Consider the following 16,210-nt stretch of genomic DNA (forward strand, 5'->3'; position numbering starts at 1 on the left):
GGAAGCACCAGTGACTCGGGCTATAAAAAAGTGGTCTGATGAAGCTGATGCTAAACTACAGGACTGTTTCGCTATCACAGACTGGAACATGTTCCGGAATTCTTCCGATGGCATTGAGGTGTACACCACTTCAGTCACTTAGAGTCAGTCACAGACTCTAACCCAGAAGCTTACAATAAATCCTGTTATGCCCTGCGACGAACCATCAAACAGGCAAAGCGTCAATACAGGGCTAAGATTGAATCATACTACACCGGCTCCGACGCTTGTCTTATGTGGCAGGGCTTGCAAACTATTACAGACAACAAAGGGAAGCACAGCCGCGAGCCGCCCAGTGACAAGAGCCTACCAGATGAGTTAATAACTTCTTTGCTCGCGTCGAGGCAAGCAACACTGAAGCATGCATGAGAGCATCAGCTGTTCGGATTACTGTGTGATCACGCTCTCCGTAGCCGATGTGAGTAAGACCGTTAAACAGGTCAACATACACAAGGCCGCAGGACCAGACGGAATACCAGATGGATTACCAGGACGTGTGCTCCGGGCATGTGCTGACCAACTGGTAGGTGTCTTCACTGACATTTTCATCATGTCCCTGATTAAGTCTGTAATACCAACATGTTTCAAGCAGACCACCATAGTCCCTGTGCCCAAGAACACTAAGGTAACCTGCCTAAATGACTACAGACCCGTAGCACTCACGTCCGTAGCCATGAAGTGCTTTGAAAGGTTGGTAATGGCTCACATCAACACCATTATCCCAGAAACCCTAGACCCACTCCAATTTGCATACTGCCCAAACAGATCCACAGATGATGCAATCTCTATTTCACTCCACAGTGCCTTTCCCACCTGGACAAAAGTAACACTTATGTGAGAATGCTATTCATTGACTACAGCTCAGTGTTCGACACCAGAGTACCCTCAAAGCTCATCATTAAGCTAAGGATCCTGGGACTAAACTCCTCCCTCTGCAACTGGATCCTGGACTTCCTGTCTACACCTGTTGTATTCAGGGCATGTGACAAATAAACTTTGATTTGATTTGATTTGGGATTGCTGAGATCATCAGTAAGTCAAGACTTCCTATGACGGCAGAATTTACCATGTCAAAAAACACTCCAGTTTAGATACTTGGAGTAAGATGCAGGAAGTAGTTCATTGGGGATGTTGTAACTTTGGCAAAGATGGAGTCAATTGTGACTCTTCCTCTCCCTCATTCACTCCCTTTGAAGAAAAACAATACTTTATTTATTCAATTTTGATCCATAATATCTCTCTTTTTTTGTTTACCTGCTTCATCTCTTTTTTGTTGAATTTTTACCCCTTTTTCTCCCCAATTTCGTGGTATCCAATTGTTTAGTAGCTACTATCTAGTCTCATCGCTACAACTCCCGTACAGGCTCGGGAGAGATTAAGGTTCAAAGCCATGCGTCCTCTGATATACAACCCAACCAAGCCGCACTGCTTCTTAACCCAGCGCGCATCCAACCCGGAAGTCAGCCGCACCAATGTGTCGGAGGAAACACAGTGCACCTGGCAACCTTGGTTAGCGTGCACTGCGCCCGGTCCGCCACAGGAGTCGCTGGTGCGCGATGAGAGCCTGGGCGGGAACCCAGGGTCTCTGGTGGTACAGCTGGCGCTGCAGTACAGCGCCCTTAACCACTGCGCCACCCGGGAGGCCCTTACCTGCTTCATCTCAACCTCCTCTTCCTCTTCCTCTCTGATGATGAAATGTTCTCACTCTCTCCTCTCCATCCAGACTATGGCACCATCCGTAAGGTCCTGTCTCCTCTGAACCAGTCCATGGGCAGCTGTCTATTGGATGAGATTGAGTTGTTTCCGCCCAGGAGGAAACAGCCAATCAGAAGCCTCCTGATCCTGCACAGCAGCAGTGAACTGTATGTCGGCGTCAGGGACCAAGTCATCAAGATACCACTGATGAGATGCGACTTTCACAAGACCAGAGAGTGAGTAGACACACAGACAGGCGACGCAAAACCATGTTAGCTTCAGGTCTCAGGCAAGACCCAACCGCACACCAACACACATACACTACTCCTCCACAACTACAGGTAGTTACAGAGTTCTTACAAGCAAATGACTTAAATTATATAGTGGACCTGGCATGATGACAATGTAATGTACTTCTACCTTCTTGTCGCCTCAGCTGCTGTGGCTGTTGTAGTGGGAGTGTGTTAGTGAGACGTATTGAATATCTGACCGAGGGAAAGCAGATCGTTCAGAGCACAGACCTGGATATGGAGCCCACTGCCAAGGATAACAGTAGACCCATGCATGACTCACAGAGATAAGGCTTGCATCCTAAACGGGACCCTATTACCTGTTTTGTTCACTACTTTTTGATAGGGCTCCGGTCAACAAAAAGTGCACACTATATGAAATAGGCTGCCATTTGGGACGTACTGCTTTACAGAGACAGAGTCACTGGAGCATGGAGACTATCAACTCCAATGAAGAGAGTTGGAAAAACAATAGTTCATCATTTCATTAATATAGATGAAGAGACGTGCAGATTTAATCTCACAGAGAAATAAGTTATTCTCGGGGTTTAGATAAATGGAGATACATGATAACACGTGGGGCTATAAGAGATACATGATTTCACCTGGGGCTGTAGGAGATACTTTAAACACCTGGGGCTGTAGGAGATACATGATTTCACCTGGGGCTGTAGGAGATACTTGATAACACCTGGGGCTGTAGGAGATACATGATAACACCTGGGGCTGTAGGAGATACATGATTTCACCTGGGGCTGTAGGAGATACTTGATAACACCTGGGGCTGTAGGAGATACATGATAACACCTGGGGCTGTAGGAGATACATGATAACATCTGGGGCTGTAGGAGATACATGATTTCACCTGGGGCTGTAGGAGATACTTGATAACACCTGGGGCTGTAGGAGATACATGATAACACCTGGGGCTGTAGGAGATACATGATAACACCTGGGGCTGTAGGAGATACATGATAACACCTGGTGCTGTAGGAGATACATGATAACACCTGGGGCTGTAGGAGATACATGATAACACCTGGGGCTGTAGGAGATACAGTGGGGCAAAAAAGTCACCAACAAACAAGCAAGATTTCTGGCTCTCACAGACCTGTAACTTCTTCTTTAAGAGGCTCCTCTGTCCTCCACTCGTTACCTGTATTCATGGCAACTGTTTGAACTTGTTATCACTATAAAAGACACCTGTCCACAACCTCAAACAGTCACATTCCAAACTCTACTATGGCCAAGACCAAAGAGCTGTCAAAGGTCACCAGAAACAAAATTGTAGACCTACACCAGACTGGGAAGACTGAATCTGCAATAGACAAGCAGCTTGGTTGGAAGAAATCAACTGTGGGAGCAATTATTAGGAAATGGAAGACATACAAGACCACTGATAATCTCCCTCGATCTGGGGCTCCACGCAAGATCTCACCCCGTGTGGTCAAAATGATCACAAGAACGTTGCGCAAAAATCCCAGAAACACACAGGGTGACCTAGTGAATGACCTGCAGAGAGCTGGGACCAAAGTAACAAAGCCTACCATCAGTAACACACTACGCCGCCAGGGACTCAAATCCTGCAGTGCCAGACGTGTCCCCCTGCTTAAGCCAGTACATGTCCAGGCCCGTCTGAAGTTTGCTAGAGAGCATTTGGATGATCCAGAAGAAGATTGGGAGAATGTCATATGGTCAGATGAAACCAAAATATAACTTTTTGGTAAAAACTCAATTCGTCAAGTTTGGAGGACAAATAATGCTGAGTTGCATCCAAAGAACACCATACCTACTGTGAAGCATGGGGGTGGAAACATAATGCGTTGGGGCTGTTTTTCTGCAAAGGGACCAGGATGACTGATCTTTGTAAAGGAAAGAATGAATGGGGTCATGTATCGTGAGATTTTGAGTGAAAATCTCCTTCCATCAGCAAGGGCATTGAAGATGAAACGTGGCTGGGTCTTTCAGCATTACAATGATCCCAAACATACCGCCCGGGCAACGAAGGAGTGGCTTCGTAAGAAGCATTTCAAGGTCCTGGAGTGGCCTAGCCATTCTCCAGATCTCCACCCCATAGAAAATCTTTGGAGGGAGTTGAAAGTCCGTGTTGCCCAGCAACAGCAAAACATCACTGCTCTAGATGAGATCTGCATGGAGGAATGGGCAAAATACCAGCAACAGTGTTTGAAAACCTTGTGAAGACTTACAGAAAACGTTTGACCTCTGTCATTGCCAACAAAGGGTATATAACAAAGTATTGAGATAAACTTTTGTTATTGACCAAATACTTATTTTCCACCATAATTTGCAAATAAATTCATTAAAAATCCTACAATGTGATTTTCTAGATTTTTTTTCTCATTTTGTCTGTCATAGTTGAAGTGTACCTATGATGAAAATTACAGGCCTCTCTCATCTTTTTAAGTGGGAGAACTTGCACAATTGGTGGCTGACTAAATACTTTTTTGCCCCACTGTACATGATAACACCTGGGGCGGTAGGAGATACATGATAACACCTGGGGCTGTAGGAAATACATGATAACACCTGGGGCTATAGGAGATACTTGATAACACCTGGGGCTGTAGGAGATACATGATAACACCTGGGGCTATAGGAGATACTTGATAACACCTGGGGCTATAGGAAATACATGATAACACCTGGGGCTATAGGAGATACTTGATAACACCTGGGGCTATAGGAAATACATGATAACACCTGGGGCTATAGGAGATACATGATAACACCTGGGGCTATAGGAGATACATGATAACACCTGGGGCTGAAAGAGATCATCATCATTGTAGATTTTTAATCTTCTGACATACGTTCTCTGTTTGTGTGTGTGTGTGTTTTCACCAACCTGTGTGTGTGTGTGTGTGTGTGTGTGTGTGTGTGTGTGTGTGTGTGTGTGTGTGTGTGTGTGTGTGTGTGTGTGTGTGTGCGACAGTACACAATATATCACCATTATGTCCCACATGCGCTGGGATCCTCTTAGGCTATTACCAGCTGTTACTATCTGTCTATCTCAGAGATCAGTCTGTGTTGTGTATCTGATATCAGTCTGTGTTGTGTATCAGAGATCAGTCTGTGTTGTGTATCAGATATCAGTCTGTGTTGTGTATTAGAGATCAGTCTGTTTTGTGTATCAGAGATCAGTCTGTTTTGTTTATCAGAGATCAGTCTGTGTTGCGTATCAGAGATCAGTCTGTGTTGTGTTGTGTGTCAGAAATCAGTCTAGGTTGTGTCTCAGAGATCAGTCTGTGTTGTGTATCAGAGATCAGTCTCTGTTGTGGATAAGAGATCAGTCTAGGTTGTGTTGTGTGTCAGAGATCAGTCTGTGTTGTGTTTCAGAGATCAGTCTGTGTTGTGTATAAGAGATCAGTCTGTATTGTGTATAAGAGATCAGTCTGTGTTGTGTTTCAGAGATCAGTCTGTGTTGTGTATCAGAGATCAGTCTGTGTTGTGTATCAGAGATCAGTCTGTGTTGTGTTGTGTGTCAGAAGTCAGTCTAGGTTGTGTCTCAGAGATCAGTCTGTGTTGTGTCTCAGAGATCAGTCTGTGTTGTGTATCAGAGATCAGTCTGTGTTGTGTATAAGAGATCAGTCTAGGTTGTGTTGTGTGTCAGAGATCAGTCTGTGTTGTGTTTCATAGATCAGTCTGTGTTGTGTGTCAGAGATCAGTCTGTGTTGTGGATACAAGATCAGTCTAGGTTGTGTTGTGTGTCAGAGATCAGTCTGTGTTGTGTATAAGAGATCAGTCTGTGCTGTGTGTCAGAGATCAGTCAGTGTTGTGTTTCAGAGATCAGTCTGTGTTGTGTCTTAGAGATCAGTCTGTGTTGTGTCTCAGAGATCAGTCTGTGTTGTGTCTCAGAGATCAGTCCGTGATGTGTTTCAGAGATCAGTCTGTGTTGTGTCTCAGAGATCAGTCTGTGTTGTGTTTCAGAGATCAGTCTAGGTTGTGTCTTAGAGATCAGTCTATGTTGTGTTGTGTATCAGAGATCAGTCTGTGTTGTGTGTGTTGTGACACTGCTCTCTTTTTGGCATTACAGAAAGAGACATCAGGTCATTTATGGTGCTCGAAACCTCCCATACACAGACCTGAAAAAGCTGCTATTTGTCTGGTACAATGACAAATCTGTATTGTGAAAATAGTTTGTTTTTAAGCAGAAAATATGTAGACACTCAAATACATGCTTCAGGTATTTTGACTGTACATGGCCTAACATAGAGATAAATCTGAATAATTTGCCTATAAAGATTCTAGATCAGAACATGACTCTTGAACAAGCTTTTCACAATTGATCACGTTAAATCAAATCAAATCAAATAAAATGTTATTTGTCACATACACATGGTTAGCAGATGTTAATGCGAGTGTAGCGAAATGCTTGTGCTTCTAGTTCCGACAATGCAGTAATAACCAACAAGTAATCTAACTAACAATTCCAAAACTACTGTCTTGTACACAGTGTGAGGGGATAAAGAATATGTACATAAGGATATATGAATGAGTGATGGTACAGAGCAGCATAGTCAAGATACAGTAGATGGTATCGAGTACAGTATATACATATGAGATGAGTATGTAAACAAAGTGGCATAGTTAAAGTGGCTAGTGATACATGTATTACATAAGGATACAGTCGATGATATAGAGTACAGCATATACGTATGCATATGAGATGAATAATGTAGGGTAAGTAACATTATATAAGGTAGCATTGTTTTAAGTGGCTAGTGATATATTTACATCATTTCCCATCAATTCCCATTATTAAAGTGGCTGGAGTTGAGTCAGTGTCAGTGTGTTGGCAGCAGCCACTCAATGTTAGTGGTGGCTGTTTAACAGTCTGATGGCCTTGAGATAGAAGCTGTTTTTCAGTCTCTCGGTCCCAGCTTTGATGCACCTGTACTGACCTCGCCTTCTGGATGATAGTGGGGTGAACAGGCAGTGGCTCGGGTGGTTGATGTCCTTGATGATCTTTATGGCCTTCCTGTGACATCGGGTGGTGTAGGTGTCCTGGAGGGCAGGTAGTTTGCCCCCGGTGATGCGTTGTGCAGACCTCACTACCCTCTGGAGAGCCTTACGGTTGAGGGCGGAGCAGTTGCCGTACCAGGCGGTGATACAGCCCGCCAGGATGCTCTCGATTGTGCATCTGTAGAAGTTTGTGAGTGCTTTTGGTGACAAGCCGAATTTCTTCAGCCTCCTGAGGTTGAAGAGGCGCTGCTGCGCCTTCTTCACAATGCTGTCTGTGTGAGTGGACCAATTCAGTTTGTCTGTGATGTGTATGCCGAGGAACTTAAAACTTGCTACCCTCTCCACTACTGTTCCATCGATGTGGATAGGGGGGTGTTCCCTCTGCTGTTTCCTGAAGTCCACAATCATCTCCTTAGTTTTGTTGACGTTGAGTGTGAGGTTATTTTCCTGACACCACACTCCGAGGGCCCTCACCTCCTCCCTGTAGGCCGTCTCGTCTTTGTTGGTAATCAAGCCTACCACTGTTGTGTCGTCCGCAAACTTGATGATTGAGTTGGAGGCGTGCGTGGCCACGCAGTCGTGGGTGAACAGGGAGTACAGGAGAGGGCTCAGAACGCACCCTTGTGGGGCCCCAGTGTTGAGGATCAGCGGGGAGGAGATGTTGTTGCCTACCCTCACCACCTGGGGGCGGCCCGTCAGGAAGTCCAGTACCCAGTTGCACAGGGCGGGGTCGAGACCCAGGGTCTCGAGCTTGATGACAAGCTTGGAGGGTACTATGGCGTTGAATGCTGAGCTGTAGTCGATGAACAGCATTCTCACATAGGTATTCCTCTTGTCCAGATGGGTTAGGGCAGTGTGCAGTGTGGTTGAGATTGCATCGTCTGTGGACCTATTTGGGCGGTAAGCAAATTGGAGTGGGTCTAGTGTGTCAGGTAGGGTGGAGGTGATATGGTCCTTGACTAGTCTCTCAAAGCACTTCATGATGACGGAAGTGAGTGCTACGGGGCGGTAGTCGTTTAGCTCAGTTACCTTAGCTTTCTTGGGAACAGGAACAATGGTGGCCCTCTTGAAGCATGTGGGAACAGCAGACTGGTATAGGGATTGATTGAATATGTCCGTAAACACACCGGCCAGCTGGTCTGCGCATGCTCTGAGGGCGCGGCTGGGGATGCCGTCTGGGCCTGCAGCCTTGCGAGGGTTAACACGTTTAAATGTCTTACTCACCTCGGCTGCAGTGAAGGAGAGACCGCATGTTTTCGTTATACTATATCTTTCCTCTCTCCTCCTCTCACCTCCTCTCTCCTTCTCTCACCTCCTCTCTCCATCTGCCTCCTCCTCTTTCCTTCTCTCTCCTCCTCTCTACTTCTCTCTCCTTCTGTCTCCTCCTCTTTCCTTCTGTCCTTCTCTCTCTTTCTGCCTCCTCCTCTCTCCTTCTGTCTCCTCTCTCCTTCTCTCATCTTCTGTCTCATTCTCTATCCTTCTGTCTCCTTCTCTCTCCTCTCTCCTCCTCTCTCCTCCTCTCTCCTTCTGACTGCTCTTTCCTCCTCTCTCCTTCTGTCTCCTTCTCTCTCCTCTCTCTTCCTCTCTCCTTCTCTCACCTTCTCTCTCCTCCTTCTGTCCTCCTCTCTTTTTTCTCTTTCTCTCTTCTTCTCTCTCCTCCTGTCTCCCCCTGTCTCCTTCTGTCTCCTCCTCTTGCCTTCTATCTCCTTCTCTCTCCTCCTCTGTCTTTTTCTCTCTCCTTTTCTCTCCTTCTCTCTCCTTCTGTTTCCTCCTCTCTCCTCCTCTCTTTTTTTCTCTTTCTCTCTTCTTCTCTCTCCTCCTGTCTCCTCCTGTCTCCTTCTGTCTCCTGCTCTCTCCTCCTCTCCCCTTCTGTCTCCTCTCTCCTTCTGTCTCATTCTCTCCTCTCAATTCAATTCAATTAAAGGGGGCTTTATTGGCATGGGGAACATGTGTTAACATTGCCAAAGCAAGTGAGGTAGACAATATACAAAAGTGAAATAAACAATAAAAATGAACAGTAAACATTACACATACAGAAGTTTCAAAACAATAAAGCCATTACAAATGTCATATTATGTACATATACAGTGTTGTAACAATGTACAAATGGTTAAAGTACACAAGGGAAAATAAATAAGCATAAATATGGGTTGTATTTACAATGTTGTTTGTTCTTCACTGGTTGCCCTTTTCTTGTGGCAACAGGTCACAAATCTTGCTGCTGTGATGGCACACTGTGGTATTTCACCCAGTAGATATGGGAGTTTATCGAAATTGTTTTTGTTTTTGAATTCTTTGTGGATCTGTGTAATCTGAGTGAAATATGTGTCTCTAATAAGGTCATACATTGGGCAGGAGGTTAGGAAGTGCAGCTCAGTTTCCACATTGTAACGGCATTCAGAGGTGGAAGAAGGATCGGACCAAAGAGCAGCGTGGTAAGTGTTCATGATGATTTATTCAAAACGAACTGAACACTGAAATACAAAACAATAAACGATGAGAACAAAACGAAAACCGAAACAGTACCGTGTGGCCCAAACACTCACACGGAAACAAACACCCACAAACCAAAAGTGAAACCCAGGCTACCTAAGTATGATTCTCAATCAGAGACAACTAACGACACCTGCCTCTGATTGAGAATCATACTAGGCCGAACACAAAAACCAACATAGCAAAACAAACATAGACTGCCCACCCCAACTCACGCCCTGACCATACCAAAACAAAGAATAAAATAACAGAACTATGGTCAGTACGTGACCCACATCATATTGTGGGCAGTGTGCACATAGCCTGTCTTCTCTTGAGAGCCATGTCTACCTACGACAGCCTTTCTCAATAGCAAGGCTATACTCACTGAGTCTGTACATAGTCAAAGCTTTCCTTAAGTTCTTTCCTTCTGTCTCCTTCTCTCTCCTCTCTCTTTCTCTCTCCTTCTAGCTCCTTCTCTCCTCCTTCTGTCCTCCTCTCCTCCTTTTGCCTTCTCTCTCCTTCTGTTTCCTCCTCTGTCTCTTTCTCTCTCCTTCTGTCTCCTTCTGTCTCCTCCTCTCTCCTCTCTCCTTCTGTCTCCTCCCTCCTTCTGGCTCCTTCTCTCCTCTCTCCTCCTCTCTCCTCCTCTCTCCTTCTGTCTCTTTCTCTCTCCTTCTCTCTACTTCTGTCTCCTCCTCTCTCCTTCTCTCTACTTCTGTCTCCTCCTCTCTCCTTCTCTCTTCTTCTCTCTCCTTCTGTCTCCTCACTCCTTCTGGCTCCTTCTCTCTCCTTCTGTCTCATTCTCTCCTCTCTCCTCTCTCCTTCTGTCTCATTCTCTCCTCTCTCCTCTCTCCTTCTGTCTCTTTCTCTCTCCTTCTCTCTACTTCTCTCTGCTTCTGTCTCATTCTCTCCCCTCTCCTCCTCTCTCCTTCTTTCTCTTTCTCTCTCCTTCTCTCTCCTTCTGTCTCCTTCTCTCTCCTTCTGTCTCTCTCCTCCTCTCTCCTTCTGTCTCTGTCTCTCTCCTTCTGTCTCCTCCTCTCTCCTTCTGTCTCCTCCTCTCTCCTTCTGTCTCATTCTCTCCTCTCTTCTCTCTCCTTCTGTCTCATTCTCTCCTCTCTCCTCTCTCCTTCTGTCTCTTTCTCTCTCCTTCTCTTTACTTCTCTCTGCTTCTGTCTCATTCTCTCCCCTCTCCTCCTCTCTCCTTCTTTCTCTTTCTCTCTCCTTCTCTCTCCTTCTGTCTCCTTCTCGCTCCTTCTGTCTCTCTCCTCCTCTCTCCTTCTGTCTCTGTCTCTCTCCTTCTGTCTCCTCTCTCCTTCTGTCTCCTCCTCTCTCCTTCTGTCTCATTCTCTCTTCTCTCCTCTCTCCTTCTGGCGCCTTCTCTCTCCTTCTGTCTCATTCTCTCCTATCTCCTTCTCTCTCCTTCTGTCTCTCTCCTCCTCTCTCCTTCTGTCTCTGTCTCTCTCCTTCTGTCTCCTCTCTCCTTCTGTCTCCTCCTCTCTCCTTCTGTCTCTCCTTCTCTCTCCTCTCTCCTCTCCCCTCTCTCCTTCTGTCTCCTCTCTCCTTCTGGCGCCTTCTCTCTCCTTCTGTCTCATTCTCTCCTCTCTCCTCCTCTCTCCTGTCTCTTTCTCTCTCCTTCTCTCTACTTCTGTCTCCTCCTCTCTCCTTCTGTCTCCTCTTTCCTTCTCTCTTCTTCTCTCTCCTTCTGTCTCATTCTCTCCCCTCTCCTCTCTCCTTCTGTCTCTTTCTCTCTCCTTCTCTCTACATCGGTCTCCTCCTCTCTCCTTCTGTCTCCTCTCTCCTTCTCTCTCCTTATGTCTCGTCTTCTCTCCTTCTGTCTCATTCTCTCCTCTCTCCTCTCTCCTCTCTCCTTCTGTCTCTTTCTCTCTCCCTCTCTCTACTTCTGTCTCCTTCTCGCTCCTTCTCTCTCCTTCTCTCCTCTCTCCTCCTCTCTCCTTCTCTCTCCTTCTGTCTCCTCCTCTCTCCTTCTGTCTCATTCTCTCCTCTCTCCTTCTGTCTCTTTCTCTCTCCCTCTCTCTACTTCTGTCTCCTTCACTCTCCTTCTCTCTCATTCTCTCCTCTCTCCTCCTCTCTCCTTCTCTCTCCTTCTGTCTCCTCCACTCTCCTTCTTTCTCCTTCTGTATCATTCTGTCTCCTCCGCTCTCCTACTCTCTCCTCCTCTCTCCTCCTCTCTCCTCTGTCTCCTTCTCTCTCCTTCTGTCTCTCTCCTCTCTCCTCCTCTCTCCTTCTGTCTCCTCTCTCCTCCTCTCTCCTCTCTCCCTCTGTCTCCTCCTCTCTCCTTCTGTCTCCTTCTGTCTCCTTCTCTCTAATTCTGTCTCTTTCTCTCTCCTCTCTCCTTCTGTCTCCTTCTGTCTCCTTTTCTCTCATTATTTAATATATTAATCAATCAATCAATCACTATTCTCTCTCCACTCTGTCAGGGGGTGTGTTGGGGCGAGGGACCCTTACTGTGGCTGGGACCTGGTGTTAAGGAAGTGTACCACCCTGGAGGAGAGTGTCAGCATGAGCCAATGGGAACAGAGCATCACTAAATGCCCTGTGAGTACGCAGAATGCACTATGCCACACACACACACACACACACACACACACACACACACACACACACACACACACACACACACACACACACACACACACACACACACACACACACACACACTCAGTCACCCTCTGGGAAATGCATTTTCTCCCCAGCAATTCCTGTTGAAATGAATAGGGGTGATTACTCAATCAATCTCCACTGTCTTCGTGATCATTACCTCATTCTCAGCAGTCCTCCCGTTCATTCTTCCACCTCCCAATTGGGGGGATTGATTTCACTGCGACACCGCTAAATGAAAGGGTAATTGTCGTGTGCCTGACAGACATCCATTCTGAGGCAGTGACCATGGGCAGTATTGAGTGCTGCCCTGGTCTTGTATGTGGTTCCATGTTCAACAGAATCTGTTGGCAAACACTCACACACACACACACACTCACGAACATGCACAAACACACAAAACCCTTACTCATACAGTCTCTTTGAAGTTCATCGTCAGGCCTAAGTGGTACACTCTACTGGTCTACTGACAACACTGGCTGTCTCCGTCTGATGACATCATAGTCAGCTAAAAGACAGTGTAAACACAGACACTATTACAGATGTCCTTGCCTGTTCTCTGGCCCTGCTTCCTTCCTTTTGATGAAAGACAAGAGGGGAACATACCATTTCCTTAGTTAACCTTTATTTAGCCAGGTAAATCATTGAGAATGAGAACAAAATTATATTTTACAATAACTTCCTGTTTGCCAACGGAACAATGGATTCCTGTGTTGCCCAGACAAACTGTGAGTCATTTGGTTATTGTTGTAGGACTTCCATTGACGTACTGACGACTGGCTGCTTCCCCACTTCAATAGAGTCAGATTAACTTGTGGATACCATTTTCATGTCTCTGTGTCCAGTATGAAGGACGTTAGAGGTAGTTTTGTGAGCCAATGCTAACTAGCGTTAGCGCAGTGACTGGCAGTGTATGGGTATCTACTAGCATGCTAGCAAATACCAATACACTTCCAGTCATTGTGCTAACGCTAGTTACCAATTGCTCAAGTGCTAGTTAGCAACTTCCTTCAAACTGCAGGCAGAGACATACAGTGGGGCAAAAAAGTATTTAGTCAGCCACCAATTGTGCAAGTTCTCCCACTTAAAAAGACGAGAGAGGCCTGTAATTTTAGGTACAGGTATCATAGGTACACTTCAACTATGACAGACAAAATGAGGAAAAAAAATACAGAAAATCACATTGTAGGATTTTTAATGAATTTATTTGCAAATTATGGTGGAAAATAAGTATTTGGTCAATAAAAAAAGTTTATCTCAATACTTTGTTATATACCCTTTGTTGGCAATGACAGAGGTCAAACGTTTTCTGTAAGTCTTCACAAGGTTTTCACACACTGTTGCTGGTATTTTGGCCCATTCCTCCATGCAGATCTCCTCTAGAGCAGTGATGTTTTGGGGCTGTTGCTGGGCAACACAGACTTTCAACTCCCTCCAAAGATTTTCTATGGGGTTGAGATCTGGAGACTGGCTAGGCCACTCCAGGACCTTGAAATGCTTCTTACGAAGCCACTCCTTCGTTGCCCGGGCGCGGTGTGTTTGGGATCATTGTCATGCTGAAAGACCCAGCCACGTTTCATCTTCAATGCCCTTGCTGATGGAAGGAGGTTTTTACTCAAAATCTCACAATACATGGCCCCATTCATTCTTTCCTTTACACGGATCAGTCGTCCTGGTCCCTTTGCAGAAAAACAGCCCCAAAGCATGATGTTTCCACCCCCATACTTCACAGTAGGTATGGTGTTCTTTGGATGCAACTCAGCATTCTTTGTCCCCCAAACACGAGTTGAGTTTTTACCAACAAGTTATATTTTGGTTTCATCTGATGGTAGGCTTTGTTACTTTGGTCCCAGCTCTCTGCAGGTCATTCACTAGGTCCCCCTGTGTGGTTCTGGGATTTTTGCTCACCGTTCTTGTGATCATTTTGACCTCACGGGGTGAGATCTTGCGTGGAGTCCCAGATCAAGGGAGATTATCAGTGGTCTTGTATGTCTTTAATTTCCTAATAATTGCTCCCACAGTTGATTTCTTCAAACCAAGCTGCTTACCTATTGCAGATTCTTCCCAGCCTGGTGCAGGTCTACAATTTTGTTTCTGGTGTCCTTTGACAGCTCTTTGGTCTTGGCCATAGTGGAGTTTGAAGTGTGACTGTTTGAGGTTGTGGACAGGTGTCTTTTATACTGATAACAAGTTCAAACAGGTGCCATGAATACAGGTAACGAGTGGAGGACAGAGGAACCTCTTAAAGAAGAAGTTACAGGTCTGTGAGAACCAGAAATCTTGCTTGTTTGTAGGTGACCAAATACTTACTTTCCACCATAATTTGCAAATAAATTCATAAAAAATCCTACAATGTGATTTTCTGGATTTTTGTCCCTCACTTTGTCTGTCATAGCTGAAGTGTACCTATGATGAAAATTACAGGCCTCTCTCATCTTTTTAAGTGGGAGAACTTGCACAATTGGTGGCTGACTAAATACTTTTTTGCCCCACTGTAAACATGGTATCCACAAATTAATCTGACTCTGGGGACGTAGATAAAGGTCCTCATTGCTAAAATCCTGAAGCATCGGTTTAACTGTTAAAAGAGAAAAGACAGCCATATCGGAGATAAAAATGACTATGAAGTCAATGGTGCCGTTGTGATGTTACTGCACATACTGTAGATGTATTCACATTACTATAATAGGCTTTTGTGATTTTAACTAAGTTTATATTTGACATGTTTTTGTGGTTAAGGTTTGGATAGGGACCGGTTCCTATGTGTAATGTGCACATAGGAACCGGGATTGAAATGTGGGTTGAAAGGAGACAGCTTTACCAACCTTGTCACGCCCTGGCCATAGAGAGGTTTTAATTCTCTATTTTGGTTAGACCAGGGTGTGACTAGGCTGGGCATTCTATGTTCTTTTTTCTATGTTTTTGTATTTCTTTGTTTTTGGCCGGGTATGGTTCTCAATCAGGGACAGCTGTCTATCGTAGTCTCTGATTGGAACCCATACTTAGGTACAGTGCCTTGCGGAAGTATTCGGCCCCCTTGAACTTTGCGACCTTTTGCCACATTTCAGGCTTCAAACATAAAGATATAAAACTGTATTTTTTTGTGAAGAATCAACAACAAGTGGGACACAATCATGAAGTGGAACGACATTTATTGGATATTTCAAACTTTTTTAACAAATCAAAAACTGAAAAATTAGGCGTGCAAAATTATTCAGCCCCTTTACTTTCAGTGCAGCAAACTCTCTCCAGAAGTTCAGTGAGGATCTCTGAATGATCCAATGTTGACCTAAATGACTAATGATGATAAATACAATCCACCTGTGTGTAATCAAGTCTCCGTATAAATGCACCTGCACTGTGATAGTCTCAGAGGTCCGTTAAAAGCGCAGAGAGCATCATGAAGAACAAGGAACACACCAGGCAAGTCCGAGATACTGTTGTGATGAAGTTTAAAGCCGGATTTGGATACAAAAAGATTTCCCAAGCTTTAAACATCCCAAGGAGCACTGTGCAAGCGATAATATTGAAATGGAAGGAGTATCACACCACTGCAAATCTACCAAGACCTTGCCGTTCCTCTAAACTTTCAGCTCATACAAGGAGAAGACTGATCAGAGATGCAGCCAAGAGGCCCATGATCACTCTGGATGAACTGCAGAGATCTACAGCTGAGGTGGGAGACTCTGTCCATAGGACAACAATCAGTCGTATATTGCACAAATCTGGCCTTTATGGAAGAGTGGCAAGAAGAAAGCCATTTCTTAAAGATATCCATAAAAAGTGTTGTTTAAAGTTTGCCACAAGCCACCTGGGAGACACACCAAACATGTGGAAGAAGGTGCTCTGGTCAGATGAATCCAAAATTGAACTTTTTGGCAACAATGCAAAACGTTATGTTTGGCGTAAAAGCAACACAGCTGAACACACCATCCCCACTGTCAAACATGGTGGTGGCAGCATCATGGTTTGGGCCTGCTTTTCTTCAGCAGGGACAGGGAAGATGGTTAAAATTGATGGGAAGATGGATGGAGCCAAATACAGGACCATTCTGGAAGAAAACCTGATGGAGTCTGCAAAAGACCTGAGACTGGGACGGAGATTTGTCTTCC

The 16,210-nt window shown here is 45.2% G+C and overlaps 1 protein-coding gene across 1 annotated transcript in view; it reads left to right on the forward strand.

Annotated features, from left to right (window-relative positions):
* LOC139366904 (semaphorin-5A-like) overlaps nucleotides 1–16,210 on the forward strand; it is a 289,344-nt gene that overhangs the window by 164,442 nt on the left and 108,692 nt on the right. Inside the window, exons 11-12 of the mRNA XM_071104648.1 lie at nucleotides 1,763–1,970; nucleotides 11,918–12,035. Of these exons, the coding sequence (XP_070960749.1) occupies nucleotides 1,763–1,970; nucleotides 11,918–12,035 (326 nt within the window). The remainder of the gene's footprint in view (nucleotides 1–1,762; nucleotides 1,971–11,917; nucleotides 12,036–16,210) is intronic.

The sequence above is a fragment of the Oncorhynchus clarkii genome, chromosome 15 (genome assembly GCF_045791955.1).
Source record: "Oncorhynchus clarkii lewisi isolate Uvic-CL-2024 chromosome 15, UVic_Ocla_1.0, whole genome shotgun sequence".
Classification (NCBI taxonomy): domain Eukaryota; kingdom Metazoa; phylum Chordata; class Actinopteri; order Salmoniformes; family Salmonidae; genus Oncorhynchus; species Oncorhynchus clarkii.